This window comes from Gorilla gorilla, chromosome 10 (assembly GCF_029281585.2).
Source record: "Gorilla gorilla gorilla isolate KB3781 chromosome 10, NHGRI_mGorGor1-v2.1_pri, whole genome shotgun sequence".
Lineage (NCBI taxonomy): Eukaryota > Metazoa > Chordata > Mammalia > Primates > Hominidae > Gorilla > Gorilla gorilla.
This window is the reverse complement of record NC_073234.2, coordinates 132,142,566-132,163,861: the sequence shown is the minus strand read 5'-3', so window position 1 is coordinate 132,163,861 and position 21,296 is coordinate 132,142,566. Positions and strand designations below refer to the sequence as shown.

General features: G+C 45.9%; 1 protein-coding gene and 1 pseudogene across 2 annotated transcripts in view; one reads left to right on the top strand and one right to left on the bottom strand.

The window, feature by feature from the left end:
• The window catches only part of RNFT2 (ring finger protein, transmembrane 2), a 114,180-nt gene extending 92,901 nt beyond the window's left edge, over nucleotides 1-21,279 (bottom strand). For both annotated transcript variants that reach the window (XM_055358118.2, XM_004053957.5), the window contains exons 1-5: nucleotides 21,194-21,279; nucleotides 19,031-19,207; nucleotides 18,458-18,516; nucleotides 9,270-9,736; nucleotides 5,609-5,685 (exon numbers count right to left, since the gene is read on the bottom strand). In XM_055358118.2, the coding sequence (XP_055214093.1) occupies nucleotides 5,609-5,685; nucleotides 9,270-9,736; nucleotides 18,458-18,516; nucleotides 19,031-19,054 (627 nt within the window). In that variant the 5' untranslated portion in view covers nucleotides 19,055-19,207; nucleotides 21,194-21,279. The remainder of the gene's footprint in view (nucleotides 1-5,608; nucleotides 5,686-9,269; nucleotides 9,737-18,457; nucleotides 18,517-19,030; nucleotides 19,208-21,193) is intronic.
• Nucleotides 3,769-4,304, top strand: LOC101142462 (large ribosomal subunit protein eL21-like; annotated as a pseudogene).
• Nucleotides 21,280-21,296: the final 17 nt, after the last annotated feature.

Sequence of the window (21,296 nt, the reverse complement as noted above, 5' to 3'; positions counted from 1 at the left end):
CTGGAGCCAGGTAGACTCGCTGGGTGGCTAGACCCAGAAGACAGACAACAATCACTGCAGTTTGGCTCACAGGAAGCCACATCCATAGGAAAAGGGGGAAGAGTACCACAAAGAGGGAAGACCCCCTGGGACAAAAGAATCTGAACAACAGCCTTCAGCCCTAGACCTTCCGTCTGACGGAGTCTACCCAAATGAGAAGGAACCAGAAAACCAACCCTGGTAATATGACAAAACAAGGCTCTTCCACACTCCCCAAAAATCACACTAGTTCACCAGCAATGGATCTAAACCAAGAAGAAATCCCTGATTTACCTGAAAAAGGATTCAGAAAGTTAGTTATTAAGCTAATCAGGGAGGGACCAGAGAAAGGCAAAGCCCAGTGCAACGAATTCCAAAATATGATACAAGAAGTGAAGGGAGAAATATTCAAGGAAATAGATAGCTTAAAGAAAAAACAATTAAAAATTCAGGAAACTTTGGACACATTTTTAGAAATGCGAAATGCTCTGGAAAGTCTCGGCAATAGAATTGAACAAGTAGAAGAAAGAAATTCAGAGCTCGAAGACAAGGTCTTTGAATTAACCCAATCCAACAAAGACAAAGAAAAGGGAATAAGAAAATATGAACAAAGCCTCCAAGAAGTCTGGGATTATGTTAAATGACCAAACCTAAGAATAATCAGTGTTCCTGAAGAAGAGAATTCTGAAAGCTTGGAAAACATATTTGGGGGAATAATCGAGGAAAACTTCCCCGGCCTTGCTAGAGACCTAGACATCCAAATACAAGAAGCACAAAGAACATCCGGGAAATTCATCGCAAAAAGGTCTTTGCCTAGGCACACTGTCATCAGGTTATCCAAAGTTAAAATGAAGGAAACAATCTTAAGAGCTGTGAGACAGAAGCACCAGCTAACCTATAAAGGAAAACCTACCAGATTAACAGCAGATTTCTCAGCAGAAACCCTACAAGCTAGAAGGGATTGGGGCCCTATCTTCAGCCTCCTCAAACAAAACAATGATTAGCCAAGAATTTTGTATCCAGTGAAACTAACAATCATATATGAAGGAAAGATACCGTATTTTCAGACAAACAAATGCTAAGAGAATTCACCCATTACCAAGAATTTGCCATTACCAAGTCACCACTATAAGAACTGCTAAAAGAAGCTCTAAATCTTGAAACAAATCCTGGAAACACATCAAAACAGACCCTCTTTAAAGCACAAATCACACAGGACCATAAAACAAAAATACAAGTTAAAAAGCAAAAACAAAAAATGAAAAAACCAAAGTACACAGGCAACAAAGAGCATGATGAATGCAATGGTACCTCACATTTCAATACTAACATTGAATGTAAGTGGCCTAAATGCTCCACTTAAAAGACACAGAATCACAGAATAGATAAGAACTCAACAACCAACCATCTGCTGCCTTCAGGTGACTCACCTAACACATAAGGACTCACATAAACTTAAAGGGGTGGAAAAAGGCATTTCATGCAAATGGACACCAAAAGCAAGCAGGGGTAGCTATTCTTATATCAGACAAAACAAACTTTAAAGCAACAGTGGTTAAAAGAGACAAAGAGAGACATTATATAATGGTAAAAGGCCTTGTCCAACAGGAAAATATCACAATTCTAAATATATATGCACCTAACACTGGAGCTCCCACATTTATAAAACAATTACTAACAGACCTAAGAAATGAGATTGACAGCAACATAGTAATAGTAGGGGACTTCAGTATTCCACTGGCAGCACTAGACAGGTCATCAAGACAGAAAGTCAACGAAGAAACAATGTATTTAAACTATACCTTGGAACAAATGGATTTAACAGATATATACAGAACATTTCATCTGACAACCGCAGAATACACATTCTATTCAACAGCGCATGGAACTTTCTCCAAGATAGACTATATGATAGGCCACAAAATGAGCCTCAATAAATTTAAGAAAATTGAAATTATATCAAGTACCCTCTCAGACCACGGCAGAATAAAACTGGAAATCAACTCCCAAAGGAACCTTCAAAACCATGCAAACACATGGAAATTAAATAACCTGCTCCTGAATGAGCACTGGGTCAAAAATGAAATCAAGATGGAAATTAAAAAATTCTTCAAACTGAATGACAATAATGACACAACCTATCAAAACCTCTGGGATATAGCAAAGGTGGTGCTAAGAGGAAAGCTCATAGCCCTAAATGCTTACATCAAAAAGACTGAAAGAGCACAAACTGACACTCTAAGGTCACACCTCAAGGAACTAGAGAAACAAGAAGAAACCAAATCCAAACCCAGCAGAAGAAAGGAAATAACCAAGATCAGGGCAGAACTAAATGAAATTGAAACAAAAAAATCCAAAAGATAAATGAAACAAGAAGCTGATTCTTTGAAAAGATAAATAAAACTGATAGACCATTAGCAAGATTAACCAAGAAAAGAAGAGAGAAAATCCAATGACCTCACTAAGAAACGAAACAGGAGATATTTCAAGTGACACCACTGAAATATAAAAGGTCAATCAAGGCTACTATGAACACCTTTATGCACAAAAACTAGAAAACCTAGAAGAGATGGATAAATTCCTGGAAAAATACAACCCTTCTCACTTAAATCAGGAAGAATTAGATACCCTAAACAGACCAATAACAAGCAGCGAGATTGAAATGGTAATTAAAAAATTACCAACAAAAAAAAGTTCAGGACCAGACAGATTCACAGCAGAATTCTACCAGACATTCGAAGAATTGGTACCAATCTTTTTAACATTATTCCACAAGATAGAGAAAGAAGGAACCCTCCCTAATTCATTCTATGAAGCCAGCATCACCCTAATACCAAAACCAGGAAAGGACATAACCAAAAAAGAAAACTACAGATGGATATCCTTGATGAACATAGACGCTAAAATCCTTAACAAAATACTTGCTAACCGAATCCAACAAATTACCAAAAAGATAATCCACCATGATCAAGTGGGTTTCATACCAGGGATGCAGGGATGGTTTAACATGCGCAAGTCAATAAATGTGATACACCACGTAAACAGAATTAAAAACAAAAATCACATGATCATTTCAATAGATGCAGAAAAAGCATTTGACAAAATCCAGCATCCCTTTATGATTAAAACTCTCAGCAAAATGGCATACAAGGGACATACCTTAGTGTAATAAAAGCCATCTATGATAAACCCACAGCCAACATAAAACAAACTTTCCAGATACAAGATTAATGTACACAAATCAGTAGCTCTTTTATACACCAACAGCGACCAAGTGGAGAATCACATCAAGAACTCAACCCCTTTTACAATACCTGCAAAAAAAACCAAAAAACAAAAAAAAACCTTAGGAATGTACCTAACCAAGGAGTTGAAAAACCTCTACAAGGACAACTACAAAACATTGCTGAAAGAAATCATAGATGACACGAACAAATGGAAACACATCCCATGCTCATGAATGGGTAGAATCAATACTGTGAAAATGACCATACTGCCAAAAGCAATCTACAAATTCAATGCAATCCTCATCAAAATACTACCATCATTCTTCACAGAATTAGAAAAAAACAATTCCAAAATTCATATGGAACCAGAAAAGAGCCCACATAACTGAAGCAAGACTAAGCAAAAAGAAAAAGCTGAAGGCATCACACTACCTGATTTCAACCTATACTATAAGGCCATAGTCACCAAAACAGCATGGTACTGGTACAAAAATAAGGACATATCTTTTCCTTTCAGCTGGAACCGCCATCTTCTAGTAATTCGCCAAAATGACGAACACAAAGGGAAAGAGGAGAGGCACCCGATATATGTTCTCTAGGCCTTTTAGAAAACATGGAGTTGTTCCTTTGGCCATGTATATGTGAATCTATAAGAAAGGTGATATTGTAGACATCAAGGGAATGGGTACTGTTCAAAAAGGAATGCCCCATAAGTGTTACCATGGCAAAACTGGAAGAGTCTACAATGTTACCCAGCATGCTGTTGGCATTGTTGTAAACAAACAAGTTAAGGGCAAGATTCTTGCCGAGAGAATTAATATGCATATTGAGCACATTAAGCACTCTGAGAGCCGAGATAGCTTCCTGAAATGCATGAAGGAAAATGATCAGAAAAAGAAAGAAGCCAAAGAGAAAGGTACCTGGGTTCAACTCAAGCGCCAGCCTGCTCCACCCAGAGAAGCACACTTTGTGAGAACCAGTGGGAAGGAGCCTGAGCTGCTGGAACCTATTCCCTATGAATTCATGGCATAATAGGTGTTAAAAAAAAAAAAAAAAGACCTCTGGGCTATAAAAAAAAAATAGGGACATAGACCAAAGGAACAGAATAGAGAACCCAGAAATAAACCAAAATACTTACAGCTAACTGAACATAACAAAAACATAAAGTGGGGAAAGGACACCCTTTTCAACAAATGGTGCTGGGATAATTGGCAAGCCACATGTAGGAGAGTGAAACTGGATCCTCATCTCTCACCTTATACAAAAATCAACCCAAGATAGATTAAGGATTTAAACCTAGGACCTAAAACTATAAAAATTCTAGAAGATAACATTGGAAAAACCCTTCTAGACATTGGCTTAGGCAAGGATTTCATGACCAAGAACCCAAAAGGAAATGCAATAAAAACAAAGATAAATAGCTGGGACCTAATTAAACTAAAGAGCTTTTGCACAGCAAAAGGAACAGTCAGCAGAGTAAACAGACAACCCACAGAGTGGGAGAAAATCTTCACAATCTGTACATCTGACAAAGGACTAATATCCGGAATCTACAACGAACTCAAACAAATCAGTAAGAAAAAAACAAACAATCCCATCAAAAAGTGGGCTAAGAACACGAATAGACAATTTTCAAAAGAAGATATACAAATGGCCAACAAACATGAAAAAATGCTTAATGCTGCTAATGATCAGGGAAATGCAAATCAAAACCACAATGTGATACCACCTCACTCCTGCAAGAATGGCCATAATCAAAAAATCAAAAAACAATAGATGCTAGTGTGAATGCGGTGGACAGGGAACACATCTACACTGCTGGTGGGAACGTAAACTAGTACAACCGCTATGAAAAACAGTGTGAGAGATTCTTTAAAGAACTAAAAGTAGAACTACCATTTGATCCAGCAATCCCACTACTGGGTATCTACCCCGAGGAAAAGAAGTCATTATTCAAAAAAGATACTTGCACAACGCAAGTTTATAGCAGCACAATTCACAATTTTAAAATTGTGGAACCAACCCAAATGCCCACCAATCAACGGGTGTATAAAGAAATTGTGGCGTATATATATGTATATACATATATACATGGTGGAATACTACACAGCCATAAAAAGGAATGAATTAACAGCACTTGCAGTGACCTGGATGAGATTGGAAACTATTATTCTAAGTGATGTAACTCAGGAATGGAAAACCAAACATTGTACGTTCTCACTGATATGTGGGAGTTAAGCTACGAGGACGCAAAGGCATAAGAATGATACAATGAACTCTGGAGACTTGCCGGGAAGACTGTGCCTGGCTTGTGGCTTATTTGTTGCAGCAGCCACAGGAGACTAGGTCGGAAAGTGACTCACCTTCAGAGAGACCTGTTCTCGAAGCGTGGAGTTGGCATAGGCGAAGGTGCTGGCCATCCCGATGCACACAGCAATGCCTGTGGGACAGAGAAGGGCCTGATGTCACCCACTTAGACTCATCAGGCCTAGCCCAGGTGCTGAGCAACATGAGGGAAAAGGCACATCCCTGATCCCCTCAGAGTTGACAGAAGAGAGAGAAAAATTAAAAAAAATCCCACTTCTTGGGGATTCGGGCTGCCATCTAAATCTCTGGGAATTCTGAGCCATTCTGACTTAGGGACAGGATTTAGGTCCCTGTGGGGATAACTTTATAGCACTGGATCAGGGGATGGGCTGTGCAGTCTGGTAAGGGCTGGGTTCAATTCCCAGCTCTGCCACTTCCTCTCTGTTTGAGCTTGGGCAAGTCACTGCACCTGACTAAGCCCCAGTTTCCTCATCTGTAAAATGGACAGAACAATAACATTACTTACACCTCATAGAGGGATAAAGCTTCTAGATCATAATCCCTAGCAGTTAGTAAATGATGCCTCTTATTATTTCTACTTTTAAAAGGAATCTGATTGATAGAATCAGATAGAATTTGTGATAAAAGCATACATTGAAAAAACTCACCGCTGGGTGCAGTGGCGCACACTTGTAATCCCAGCGCTTTGGGAGGCCGAGGTGGGCAGATCACTTGAGGCCAGGAGTTTGAGACCAGCCTGGCCAACATGGTGAAATCACATCTCTAGTAAAAATACAAAAATTAGCCACACATGGTGGCATGTGCCTGTATTCGCAGCTACCCAGGAGGCTGAGGCACAAGAATTGCTTGAACCCAGGATGGGGAGGCTGCAGTGAATTGAGATCACACCACTTCACTCCAGCCTGGGCGACAGAGCAAGACTCTGTCTCAAAAAAAAATAAAAGAAAAAAGAAAAAGAAAAAACTTACAATGCCATAAGGAATTCAAGTTTAATGTTCAATGAGAAAAAAATCCCAGCTAACAGACAAACATGACCCAGGCAGATGGCAGAACGGAATTGAATTTTCTTCCACCAGTCATTTCATTGCCACTGTTTGCCAAGCTACAATCTTGGAATTCTCCCCAAATAATGATTTTCGAGTCCTGCTTTTTGTTATTTGTAGACAGGATTCCTCTTTCACCTGATGCACTTAGTGTTTATTTATTGAGACACTGTCTCACTCTGTCGCCCAGGCTGGAGTGCAGTGGTGCGATCTCAGCTCACTGCAACCTCCACCTCCTGGGTTCAAGTGATTCTTGTGCCTCAGCCTCCCGAGTAGCTGGGACTACAGGTGTGTGCCACCACACCTGGATAATTTTTGAATTATTAGTAGAGATGGGGTTTCACCATGTTGGCCAGGCTGGTCACGAATTCCTGACCTCAAGTGATCCGCCCACTTCAGCTTCCCAAAGTGCCAGGATTACAGGCGTGAGCCACTGTACCTGGTCTCACTTACTCTTTTAATAGGTATGTGTACTCCAGCTATTTTTCCAGATCTACTTTGTAGAAGCTGTATTTCTTCACTATAAGCACATAAAACAAGAATGAGTAGCCCCGTAATCCTTTTTGGTACTCTTCTCTTTGATTAAAAAACAAAACAAAAAAAACCTGCCAAGTGAAAAATAAAATGATCATACTCACAAAACAAAACTTAGCTGTGATGCCAGAATTCAGGGTAGTGGGGAAGATGCCAGCTTTCACTTCTAGGAATAGAAAGGGTGGGGCTGATAGGGCAGCACCCCAGCAAGGAAGGTGGAGGAATCTGAGCGAGCTGGCAGTCACCAGAAAGAAGAAAATAAGAAATAAAGAATGGTCTCGTCTCCTCTTGAAGCTTTCTCTCCCTCTCTCTTTTTTTTTCAGTAGAGATAGGGTCTCACTATGTTTCCCAGGCTGGTCTCGAACTCCCAGCCTCAAGCAATCCTCCTGCCTCGGCCTCGCAAAGTGTTGGGATTATAGGCATGTGCCACCACACCTGACCGATATTTTCTCATGGAAAGTAGTAGGCCACAAGATAATTCTTACCATCACTCCTACTGCATTACTAAAACAACAGCCTATAAGCCCGCCAGGGCACAGCAACACCATTCTAATAAGTAAGCCAGGCGTGGTGGCTCACGCCTGTAATCCCAGCACTTTGGGAGGCCAAGGCAGGTGGATCACTTGAGGTTAGGGCTGAGAATCACTTGAACTCAGCGGGTAGAGGTTTGCAGTGAGCTGAGATCGCGCCACTGCACTCCAGCCTGGTGACAGAGTGAGACTTCATCTCAAAAACAAAAACAAAAACAAACAAACAAAAAAACAGTAAGTAAGATTAATAATAACAATAACAGTATACTAGGCCAGGCACAGTAGCTCACGCCTGTAATCCCAGCACTTTGGGAGGCTGAGGCGGATGGAACACCTGAGGTCAGGAGTTTGAGACCCGGCCAACATGGTGAAACCCCGTCCCTACTAAAAAATACAAAAATTAGCTGGGTGTGGTGGCGGTTGCCTGTAATCCCAGGCACTTGGGAGGCTGAGGCAGGAGAATTGCTTGAACCCGGGAGGTGGAGGTTGCAGTGAGCAGAGGTCGCGCCATTGCACTCCAGCCTGGGCAACAAGAGCAAAACTCCATGTCAAAACAAACAAACAGAAAACAGTATACTAGAGGCCAATTATTGACTGTTGAGTATGTGTCAGATAGGAGGCTGAGCACTTTATGAATCATTATCTTATTTCCTAAAAATAACAATAGGTAGTATTTATTCATCATTTGCTGTGTTGAATATTTCAATTCAGGCTCTATGTTAAATATTTCAATGTGTGTTAATAACAAATATAGTAGGCCGGGGCAGTGGCTCATACCTGTAATCCCAGCACTTTGGGAGGCTTAGGTGGGAGGATTGCTTGAGCCCAGGAATTTGAGACCAGCCTGGGCAATATAGTGAGACTTCGACTCTATGAAAAAATTTAAAATTTAGCCGGGTGTGGTGGCACACGCCTGTAGTCCCAGCTACTCAGGAGGCTGAGGTGGGAGGATCACCAACCTGGGAGGCAAAAGTTGCAGTAAGCGAAGGTTGCAGTGAGCTAAGACCTGCACCACTGCGCTCCAGCCTGGCTGAAAGAGCAAGACCCTATCTCAAAAAAAAAAAAAAAAAAAATATATATATATATATATATACACACACACACATATATATAGTAAAAATAATGTGTTTTACACATATTAACTCAAATTTAACATCACTGTGATCCCATGAAGACTATAAAATCATACCCCCACTTGATAGATGAGGAAACTGAGGCACAGAGAGGTTAAATAATGCACTTAGCATCACACAACTAGGAGGGGACAGAGCTAGGGTGCAGACTCCAGCAGTCTGAGTTATTACACAGCACTCCTTTACACCAGCCAACCAGCGAGGAAGTTTCTATCATAACCCCCACTAGACAGATGAGGAAACTGAGGCTCAGAGAAGCCAAGTGACTTGCCTGAAGTCACACAGCTAGTCGGCCAGGATTTGAACCCAGGTCTGACTCAGAATCCCACACCCTGAACCCCATGTTGGTCTCTGCTGCCTCTCCCTGGGCTTCAGAGGAGGAGCCCCCACCCCACCGGCTGCAGGCAGCCTGCCTGTGAAGCCCATGGCTAGGACACCCATGCCCCCAGAACTCACCGAGCTTATGCTGGAAGCACAGTTTGGCCAGGAGGATCAGGATGAAGGGGAGTCCTTTCTGGAGCCAGCAGATCACAGCCTTCAGCTCGGACAGGGCGGGGGCGGGCGTCCCAGGCTGCTCGTCGCCTCCCTCCTCTGAGTGCCCCCGGTGGTCCCCACCCACGTGCTGCAGCAGGGAGCCCCCGCGGTGGCCGCCGTGGTGGAAGTGGTGGTGGGGCTGGCGGTGGTGGTAGGCGCCCCCCTCGCCCCGGCCCCCTCCTTCCTCCCTGGACGCGGGCATCTGGATGAACACGTCCCCGCCGCCAGCCGAGGAGCCCAGCACCAGGCTGGAGGGGAACGAGCTGGTGGGGAGGCTGCCTGATAAGCCCGAGAAGAGCGCTGGTGGGGAGGCTGCCTCTGCCTTCAGACTCTCAAAGACGCCACCTTCATCCACACTCGCCTCGGAGCTGAGCGCCTGGCTGCGGTTTCTGGGTGCCAAGGGGAGAGAAACCCCAGGAAGTCAGGCAGATGGAAAAGACCTTACTCCAGAGGAGGATGGGGACTAATAATATCAATTATGTTATGGGCTGAGCTGTGTCCCCCTCAAATTCACATGAAGTCCTTCCTCCCAGGACCTCAGAATGTGACCCTGTTTGAAGATAGGGTCTATACGAGGCAATGAAGTTAAAATGAAGTCACTGGAGCGGGTCCCAATCCAGTGTGACTGCTGTCCCTGTAAGAAGAGGTTAGGGCTGATGCAGTGGCTCATGCCTGTAATCCCTGTACTTTGGGAGTCAGAGGTGGGAAGATCACTTGAGCCTAGTTGTTCAAAACCAGCCTGGGCAACATAGGGAGACCCCATCTTTACAAGAAATAGACCTAAATTAGCCAGGCATGGTGGCGCATGCCTGTAGTCCCAGCTATTCAGGAGGCTGAGGTGGGAGGATCACTTGAGCCCAGGAGGTTGAGGCTGCAGTGAGCCAAGATCTCGCCACTGCACTCCAGCCTGGGTGACAGAGAGCCTGTCTCAAAAGGGGGGGGGAAAAAAGAGGAAGAGATTAGGACACAGGTACAGAGAGTAGACCATGTAAAGACCCAGGGAGAAGACGGCCGTCCACAAGCCAAGGAGAGAGGCCTCAGAAGGAACCAACCCTGCTGATACCCTGATCTCAGCCTTCCAGCCTCCAGAATTTGTTATAAGAAATTTCTGTTGTTTAAGCCCCCTGGGGCATGGTACTTTGTTACGGCAGTCCTAGGAACTAATACAAATAATATTAATAACAATAGGTCATAACCTTTATTGAAACCTACTACGTGTCAGATAGTCTTCTGAGTGTTTTGCATTGATTAACTTACTAAATCCTCCCATCAACCCTGGAACTAGGTCCTACTGATATTCCCGCTTTACAGATAAAGAAATGGAGGCTCAGAGAGAGAAAGTAACTTGTCCAGAGTCACAGAGCTGGTAAGGGATGGAGCAGGGGAGATTCGAACCCAGGCTGACTCTCTCTAGAGCCCCCTTTAGTAACCAGCACACTTCGTTGAAAAGGGAGCACAGAATTCTATGATTCTAGAATTACCTTGGGATCCCAAGGACCCCTGGCTCTGCAGTCTTCAAGTTCAATGGCCCCCAGTTCCCCAGAGGGGCCAGCCTTGGTCACAGCTGACATTGGGTGGGCGGCAGAGAGTAATGTGAAGAAGACTTAGCTGGGAGGCCCACATTCAAACTCCAGCTCCACCTGTTCTAGGGGCCTTATACCTCTGCACTCAGCTTTCTCACCTGAAAAATGGGCCTTTACTCCTGAATAGAATTCCTGGGGGTGGGGGTGTTAAATTTAAAATACGTTTTGCAATAATAGGTTCTCAATACGTGGGAACTGTTATCTCTAGTTCCTATGGAAGACCTGCAGGGCCATATTGCTTTCTCTAGTTCCAAGCAAGGGCCTCTTGGGTTGGAATCAGGCAAAGGATTCTGTGGCTCTTGCAGAGCCACTGCTGGCGGAGCAGAGAGCCCAGAGTTAGGCCTGCAGGAATGGAGAGCCCAGAATTGGGTGCAGTTTCCTACGAACATCAAGTTCTGGGTACCATCTTTCTATTCTTGGATTCATCCTCTTTTCTTTCTTTTTTTTTCTTTTGAGACAGAGCCTTGCTCTGTCACCCAGGCTGGAGTGCAGTGGCGCCGTCTCAGCTCACTGCAACCTCCGCCTCCCAGGTTCAAGCGATTCTCCTGCCTCAGCCTCCCGAGTAGCTGGGACTACAGGCACCTGCCATCATGTGCGGCTAATTTTTGTATTTTTAGAGAGATGGGGTTTCACCACGTTGGCCAGGCTGGTATTGAACTCCTGACCTCAGGTGATCTGCCCGCCTCGGCCTCCCAAAGTGCTGGGATTACAGGCATGAGCCACCGTGCCTGGCCGAGGGTTCATCCTCTTTTCAAGTGGAATCGCTACATTGCAAACTCAGTCCACACCACAGATGCAAGCAGAGCCGATGTGCTCGACGTGCATGTGTTGGGGAGCAGGAGGACAAAGAGCCACTCCCTCCTTCTCTCACCCTGCAGGCACCTCCACAGACCACTAAGAGACTCCAGATGTACCATGAGCTTACTGAAAATGGGCTGGGCTTCATTCATCCTCTGGACCCCACAACCCAGGGCACACAGTAGGTGCTTAATAAATGTATGCCAGATGTTATTCAGTCCGAAATGGCAGCAGGAGGGAGGCTTTGGTGGAAATTTTCCACTGTTTTCATACTTGATCTCATATCATCTATTATATGAGACCATTATCCACAGAGTGAGACGGGGGTCTCACTCTGTTGCCCAGGCTGGAATAGTGTGATCATAGCTCCCTAGAGCCTCAAACTCCTGGGCTCAAGTGATCCTCCCACCTCAGCCTCCTGAGTAGCTGGGATTATAGGCATGTGCCACTGCAATTGGCTCCAGGAAATATGTTTTAAAATATATAAAAGACCAGCCATGGTGGCTCACGCCTATAATCCCAGCACTTTGGGAGGCCAAGGTGGGCAGATCGCTTGAGCCCAGGAGTTCAAGACCAGCCTGGGCAACATCACAAGAACCTGTCTCTACAAAAAATTAAAAAGTAGCCAGGCATGGTGGCACGCACCTGTAGTCCCAGCTAGTGGGGAGGCTGAGGTGGGAGGATGGCTTGAGCCCAGGAGGTGGAGGTTACAGTGAGTTAAGATCACGCCACTGCACTCCAGGCTGGGTGACAGAGCGAGATCCTTTCTCAATAAATAAGTAAATGAATAAATAATAATAAAACACGTATGTCCAGCATCTGTATTTAAGGATTCAACCAACCTTGAGTCGTGGACCAAAACCCACAGATACAAAAGGCTGACTGTCCTAGCCATTTTATACCAGGGAATTCAGCAGCTGCATATTCTCATATCCATGGGGTCTTGGAACCAATTCCCCCATGAATATGGAGGGCTGGCTGTATTTGATTATTTCACAATCCCACTAAAAGCCCTCCCAGGGCTTCCCATTCTGTGTTCCTTCCCATGGTCTCAGAGGAACCCTCTAGATAGGTACAAATATCATTCCCAAATATCATGTTCCTTACTGACAAAGAAACTGAGGCTCAGAGAGATGAAGTTGCCAGGCGCCCTGGATTATTTGGCCGCAAACTCCAATCTTATCATGTGCCCCTTTCTCATCATTCAAGGGCTTTCTACTACACGCTATCACCTTCGCCGGATGTCTCCCCTAACCCGTACCCCATCCCAACTAGGTAACGCACGCTCATCTGTCAGATTTCAGCTAAAATCTCCCTCCCTGGATTGAGGCTTCACTCCTTCCTAGACAATGACAGTCCCCTGCTCCTTGCTCTCACTGCACCCTCATGTCACCTGCACAGGATTGATCACAGCTGTTATTTTATTCCTCATCTTTCCCTTGAGACCTGTGGCTCTCTACCCTGGCCATATATTATAATCACTTGGGGGAACTTTTGCAAAAGACAGGTGCCCCGACCCCACTGGAGACCAACTGAATCAAAATCTTTATGGGTGGGCCCCAGCATCTGAAGTTACTCAGAGTCCCCTCAGTGATTCTTGTTTTTTTTTGAGCAGGGTCTCCCTCTGTCACCCAGGCTAGAGTGCAGTGGCGCGATCTCGGCTCACTGCAACCTCTGCCTCCCGGGCTCAAGTGATTCTTATGCCTCAGCCTCCCGAGTAGCTGGGATTACAGGTGTGCGCCACTATGCTTGGCTAATTTTTGTATTTTCTGTAGAGATGGGTTTTCACCATGTTGGCCAAGCTGGTCTCGAACTCTGGAGCTCAAGTGATCCACCCGCCTTGGCCTCCCAAAGTGCTGGGATTACAAGCATGAGCCACCATTCCCCACTGCCCCCAGCTACAGTGATTCTAATGTGTGGTCAGTGCTGCAAACCATAGCTTTGGACAGAGCTCCACTCCACAAGGTCAAAGACCATAACCTTGCTCCCCACTGTATCTTTACCACCCCGCACAATGCACCTGGCACTCAGAACATGCTTAATAAAAAGTGTTTGAAAGAATGCATGAACAGGCATACTAAACGCTCTGAGAAGGCCTGCAAGTGAAATAATGGACTTTGCTTAAGCCCAGTGTTCCCCAAACTTATTTGACCACAGAATTCTTTTTATCCATGAAAAACCATTTAACAGCTTGCAGAACACCTGTGACACACAGCAGTGGGACACGGTGGTTTCCTTGGCTGCACAAACTGGGCCTGCAGGTATGTTACTAAAAACCTAGTGAGGCCAGGCGTGGTGGCTCATGCCTATAATCCCAGCACTTTTGGAGGCCGAGGTGGGCAGATCACTTGAGGTCAGGAGTTTGAAGCAGGCTGGGTGTGGTGGCTCACACATGTAATCCCAGCACTTCGGGAGGCTGAGGTGGGTGAATCACTTGAGGCCAGGAGTTTGAGACCAGCCTGGCCAATATGGCAAAAAATCCTCTCTACTAAAAATACAAAAATTAGCCGGGCATGGTGGTGCATGCCTATAATCCTAGCTACTCAGGAGGCTGCGGCAGGAGAATCACTTGAACCTGAGAGGCAAAGGTTGCAGTGAGCTGAGATTGTGCCACTGCACTCCAGCCTGGGCAACACAGTGAGACTCTATCTCAAAAAAAAAAAAAAAATCTGGTGCAATGGAGGAAACTCACGATTGGATTCCCTCCCTCACCAAGCCCCATCCCTGCTGGCTCCAAAAGCCCAGGAAATATGCGCTCCTCCTCCACTGGGCTCTGGATAATAATAATGATAATATTAATAATGACAACAACAGCAAACACCATGGCTATGATCCTCAAGGGGCCTTGAGCTTTTTCTGCACTTCAAAGAGCTCAGCTCAGAAAGCAAGAGCCCTGGCAGGTACCCATGTTGGTCCATGAGGAGGCCACTCTCTCTCCATGGCCACCCAAGGGGCCCTAGAAAGCCATCCTGTCCCCCTTGAGCTTGCCAGCACTCTGAGTTCACTGGGCTCAGGGGCCTCCAGTACAACCAGGGAAGACTCAACTCACCAAGGGGCTTTTTATAGCTGGCCTCCCTTCCCTGGGCCTCTCCCCTGCATCCAGCCGAGATTTCAGCCTGACTGGGAAAGAATATTCCTTAGGGGGACAGAGGCTGTGCTTCCAACTTAACCACTTAAGCGCCAGAGCTTAAGGCAACCCAGGAGGAGAAGTGGTTCTGCTCAGACACTAGGCAGCCAAAATGTGCTATCTCAAAGCACAGGTGCTGGGGGACACATGGATGGGGGCCCAAATCTCAGCCCTGCTACTTCCTGGCTGTGTGACTTTAGGTAATTTCCTTCCCCTCTCTGAGCCTCAGCTTCTGCATTTGTAAAATGGGTGCTCTCACTGGGCTAATGTGGCGGTTGGCACAGCATAAGCACTCAATACACGGTTTCAGTTTCCTGCTGTGATCTCTGCCCGCAAGAGATCTCATGGTTCACTTGAGAGCAGATGACAATGTTGTCTTTAGAGGCGGAAAAGGTTCCAACAGGCAGGCTTATTACAAGCCGGATGCTATTTCTGCATCTTCACACTCACTCCTTCATCCATAAACAACTCTTTTTTTTTTTTTTTTTGAGGTGGAGTCTCACTCTGTCACCCAGGCTAGAGTGCAGTCGCATGATCTCTGCTCGTTGCAGCCTCCACCTCCAGGGTTCAAGTGGTTCTCCTTCCTCAGCCTCCTGGGTAGCTGGGACTACAGGCATCTGCCACCACACTGGCTAATTTTTGTATTTTTAGTAGAGACGGGGTTTCACCATGTTGGCCAGGCTGGTCTCAAACTCCTGATCTCAGGTGATCAGCCTGCCTTACCCCCCAAAGTGCTGGGATTACAGGCATAAGCCACCATGCCTGGCCCATAAGCAACTCTTGAGTTCTGTTACTTGCCATTTTTGGATGGAGAAGCTGAGACCTAGGGGTGAAGTCACGTATCAAAGTCACCACAGGTAGGAAGTGGCTGAGCTGGGGTTTGGCTGAGCCCCGTGTTCTTCCCTGCAGAACAGGCAGGCACCATACAAAACTCAGTCCCAGTGCTGGGACTGGGGGATACGATTTGTGATTCTGTAGCCAACCCCAGAGTCACAGGAGGTATGGGATGTGAGGAAGGGAAGGCTTGGCTGCCCGCCCCTTGGATGTATGTGCTAGCACGGGGCTTCTGGGGCTGGAGGCTGTCCCAATCTGAGAACAGGCCCCCAGGTGTGTTCCCTCTTGGGTTTCAATAGATATAAATTCTAGGCTGGGTGCAGTGGCTCATGCCTGTAATCCCAGCCCCTTGGGAAGCTGAGGTGGGCAGACTGCCCAAGCTCAGGAGTTTGAGACCAGCCTAGCCAACATGGTGAAACCCCATCTCTACTAAAATACAAAAAAATTAGCCAAACGTGGTGGTGCGTGCCTATGGTCCCAACTACTCGGGAGGCAGAGGCATGAGAGTAGCTTGAACCCAGGAGGCGGAAGTTGTAGTGAGCTGAGATTGTACTACTGCACTCCAGCCTCGGTGACAGAGCAAGACTTCATCTCAAAAAAAAAAAAAATTCTAGCTCATGAGTGTTTTTTAACTGTTTTTTTTTTGTTTTTTTTTAAGATTCTACCTGGTATCTATTAATCACAGGGCCAAACTAACGGCCAAAGTTATTTACATGTCCTTGCGATCCAGAGCCCATAACCCCAACCACTGCTTCATTTAACCTTTTTTTTTTTTTTTTTTTTTTGAGATAGGGTCTCACTCTGTTGCCCAGGCTGGAATGCAGTGGTGCAATCATAGCTCACTGCAACCTCCACCTCCTGGGCTCAAGCAATCCTCCCACCTCTGCCTCCTGAATAACTAGGACCACAGATGCATGCCACCATGCTGGGTAAGTTTTTATTTTTTGTAGAGATAGGGTCTCCCTATTTTGCCCAGGCTGATCTCAAACTTCTGGGCTCAAGCAATCCTCTCACCTTGGCTTCCCAAAGTGCTGAGACTATAGGTATGCACCACCATACGTGGCTAGTTTTAAAGTTTTTTAGTAGAGACAGGATCTCCTCATGTCACCTAGGCTGGTCTCCAACTCCTGGACTCAGGTTATCCTCCCACCTTGGTCTCCCAAAGTGTTGGGATTACAGGCATGAGTCACTGCATGGCCCTTCCTTCATCTAAGTTTTACACACGCAGCCAATATTTCTCCTGTCCTAAATCATTTAGGGCCAGACACCAAACTAAAGAGCACCTTGAGGCCAGGCGTGGTGGCTTGCGCTTATAATCCCAGCGAGCAGGAGCTTGGGCAGCCAAGTCGGGCAGATCGCTTGAGCCCGGGAGTTTGAGACCAGCCTGGGAAACATAACAAAACCCTGTCTCTACAAATACAAAAATTAGCTGGGCATGGTGGTGCATGCCTTTAGTCCCAGCTACTCGGAAGGCTGAGAGGTAGGAGGATTGCTTGAGCCTGAGAGGTCGAGGCTGCAGTGAGCCAAGATCGTGCCACTGCATTCTAGCCTGGGCAACAGAGGGAGATCCTATCTCAAAAAAAAAATAAAAATAAAAAAAGAAACCACCTCGGTACCCCAGAGCCCACCAACATGATTCAAACTAGCCAGTCCTAAACTATTGCCCCTGCCTTGCCTTTCTTTCCCCCAGAAAACACAATAAAGGCTGTGGCCTATGCTTTTTCCTCGGTCCTTTCTGCCCTCTGACTGTTGCTGGTGCTTCCCCAGGTGGCCCTGCAAGCAGCAGTATGCCCCCTCCTCTTGAGAAATGGAAGAAATAAAAATCTCATCTTTCAATGTCATTAGCCTCTCCGTGTTGTTTCTCAGAGCTATGATCTCAATGTTTGTGTAGATTCTTATGTTGAAACCTAACCCCTGCCAGGTGCAGTGGTTCACACCTATAATCCCAGGGCTTTGAGAGGTCAAGGTAGGAAGACTGCTTGAGCCCAGGAGTTTGAGGCCAGTCTGGACAACTTAGTGAGACCCTGTCTCTACCAAAAAATTTTAAAAATTAGCTAGGTATGGTGGCACATGCCTGTAGTCCTAGCTACTCGGGAGGCTGAGGCAGGAGGATCGCTTGAGCCTAGGATTTGGAGGCTATAGTGAGCCATGATCACCACTGCACTCCAGCCTGGGTAACAGAGCAAGACTCTCTCTCAAAAAAGAAACCTAACCTGTAATTTGATCGTACTGGAAGGTGGGCCTTTGGGAATGATTAGGTGATGAGATGGGCTCTTCACGAATGGGATTAGTGCCCTTAAAAAGGAGACCCAGACAGATCCCTTTCCCTTCACCACATTAGGACATAGCAAAAGAATGGCCATCAGTGAACCAGAAAGTGGGCCTTTCGCAGACACTGAATATGCAGGAGCTTTCATCTTGGACTTCCTAGCTTCCAGCACTGTGAGGGATAAATATTTGTTGTTTAAACCACCCATTCTATGATATTTTTGTGATAGCAGCCTAAGGACTAAGACATCTCTATAAATCAAAATTCCACAGGTACGTTCATTGATACAATGAGTCAGGTGGCTCACCTATCACACAAGACTTTGAAATTTAGCATAAAAGAAAGAGCAAGCTATTATGCATTGAATGTTTAGTATGAGGCCATCAGTGTGACTCTAACACTAACGCTGAGGGTGAGGTATTGTTCAATCCAGTTTCGGGTTGCCCCTCACCACCTGAAGCCCAGAGCCCTCAGACGGAACAGAAGCAGGGATGCCTACCTTTCAGGTGGAATGTTATCCGTGTTGCTGCTGTGGCGTCTCTGCATCTTCCTTAACACCTAAAACCCAACACATGGGTGAGCCAGAGTCTCCCAACACTCCCACTGCCTGTCAGATTGCCAAGGTAATTGTAAACTGCAAACCTGCACTAGTCGTATCTTAGACCCCTAGTGCTCTCTGGCATTTTCCAAAGTGTGTTTCAATCTTTCATGCCATTCCATCCTCAATGTGACATTCTATCCCATGAGGAAAGCTATCACCCCATTTCACAGAGGAGGACGATGAGACTTAGAGGTGGAGAAAGCCCTCATGTGAGAGGATAACGCGGTAAACTGTGCAGCCAAGAGGTGCTGGATGAAGTGAAGTGGGCAGCGGACTGGCAGGAGACATGGATTCTGGGTTGATGCTGCTGCTAACTTGCTGTGACCCTAGACAAATCAGTAACCTCTCTGTGGCTTCAGATTCCCCATGTGTTACATGGGAGGGGTGGAGTGGTCAAACCAAAACTTTCTTCCAGCTCTCACATTTAATCAAGTAGTAACAAAGATGCAAATTCTCTTGGAGACGTGTCACCTGATTCACTGTGAAGAGCCACATGGACTTCAGAACTCCATGTTGACGACACTGGAGGTAGGCATTCGGGACTCCTCAGGGGGATGTGACCAATGGATCCCAGAGAGGACAGGCCTCCCCCTCCTCTTCGTCTCCAGAGGGATGCACAGTCAGGGGAGCTTGCCAGAGACTCCAAACCTGGATGGAACAGAACACTTGGATGAACAGTCCCTGCGATACCTTGAATCTGCTAAGAAGCCTTAGGACATTGTTGGTAGCTATAAGCAGATGATTCCATCTGCTCAGTATCTCTGGGTAGCCTCTCAGTGATCCCCCCTTGAAACTCCTTTTTTTTTTTTTTTTTAAAGACGGAGTGGTGCGATCTTGGCTCACTGCAACCTCTGCCTCCCAGGTTCAAGCGATTCTCCTGCCTCAGCCTCCTGAGTGGCTGAAATTACAGGCTTACAGGCATGCGACACCACGCCCACCTAATTTTTGTATTTTTAGTAGAGATGGGGTTTCACCATATTGGCCAGGCTGGTCTCAAACTTCTGACCTCAAGTGATCTGCCTGCCTTGGCCTCCCAAAGTGCTGGGATTACAGGCATAAGCCACCATGCCCGGCCCTCTTTGAAACTCTTAATGTATTGTATTTCATCCTATTGTCAAACTAAAAGTCCTGATTGGGGAAGCCAGAAAATATGTTTTAAACCCTCCAATGGCTGCCCAGTGCAATCAGAATCAAACCCGAGCTCTGTCCATAGCCTACGGGTTCTTCCTGATGTAGCATCATCTGTTTCCAACTGCATTTCCTCCCATTCTCCCTTTTTCCACTCCTGTCCACCCACAGTGGCCCTTCTGTTCCTCTAATGTGTCAGCGTGTCCCTGCCTCAGGGCCTTTGCACTTGCTGTGCCCTCCCCTTGGAATACTTTCTCCTCTAAATGTGGCAGGGCTTGGTCCCGCAGGGCAAATGTCGTCTCTTCCCAGAGGCCTTCTCTTCTCATTCTCCTGACTCCCCATAATATTGCCCTGTTTTATATTATTCATAGCACTTATTTGTTCATGTTTGCTTATTTATTTATGATTTGTCCTCCCCATTAGAATATAAATGCCATTCCTGAAAGTAGGGATCCTGTCTACTTAGTTCACCCCTCTGCCTCAGCATCCAGGACACTGTTTGGCACAGAGTGGCGCTCAACAAGTATTTACTCAATCAATAAAACATCTATGGGTCTCCCAGTTCCCCTTTTCTAGATCCCTTGCTCCTTGTCCCACCTTTCACCCTAGCAAGGTAATAAGGGCCATCTACTTCTCATGAATAGGTTTAGCCTCCGTGAGTATCTTCTTGTCTCTGGAGGCAGAACCAATATTGTGTATATAGGGTGTCTATATCAGTCAGATGGTGTCTGACTTCAGTTCAGGGCACGATTATTGGCTGTTGAATGACTTCCTAATCCTGACCAGGCTTCTTGAGGGGGCAGCAATGGTGTCACTAAGGCCACTGATTAAAAATGACCCGCCAGTGAAGCCTCCTTTCTCTTTTGAAAAATTAGGTAACAAACCAGTCAGCAGCAGCATCTTCATATATCAAGAAAAGGTCATTATATAAATATTTTTCAAGAATTTGCAATCTCAACTTAATCCTCCTCTCGCCCCTCCCTCCATTATCCCACATTGCAAATCCTTGGGGGAAAATAAAATTCATATTCCAAAGTTCTCATCCACACATTTAACACCACCTCCTAAATCGAATGCTCGAAACTCTACTTTCGGATGCTTGTATTGGAAAAGGCTTCGGATTCTTTGTTGGAAGCAGGCCGTACATAATTCTGGAATAAATTTTTGCACGCGGGATGCATCTGAATGAATGAAACGCTTTTTAATCCTCTGCTCTGTACATCCCTCTATGTCCCTTTGAAGGACCGCACCGAGACTTTTCGATGCTTGCGATGGTTCAAGTTGCGCCCCCGGGGCCCGTTACAGGACTGCATCGAAATGCACTCAGCGGAGCATCGCCTGCATCACTTGGACTGGAAGCCGGCAGGTGCACTTCGGGAACAACGTCGCGAGCGCTTTTCATCCCTGCAACCAACACACAGCGCAAAACGCTCTGGGACTGCAAGGGCAGGAGACTACACAGACCATGATGGGAGAAAAGAAAAAAAAATCGCGTTCTCTTTTTACCTGCCCAGACAATTCAGCAATCACAGCCGCATCATTCAGGTCCAGCCAAGCCAATCACCCGCGCGGCCTGGGCAGCATGTGACTTCCGATGCTTCCGGCCTCC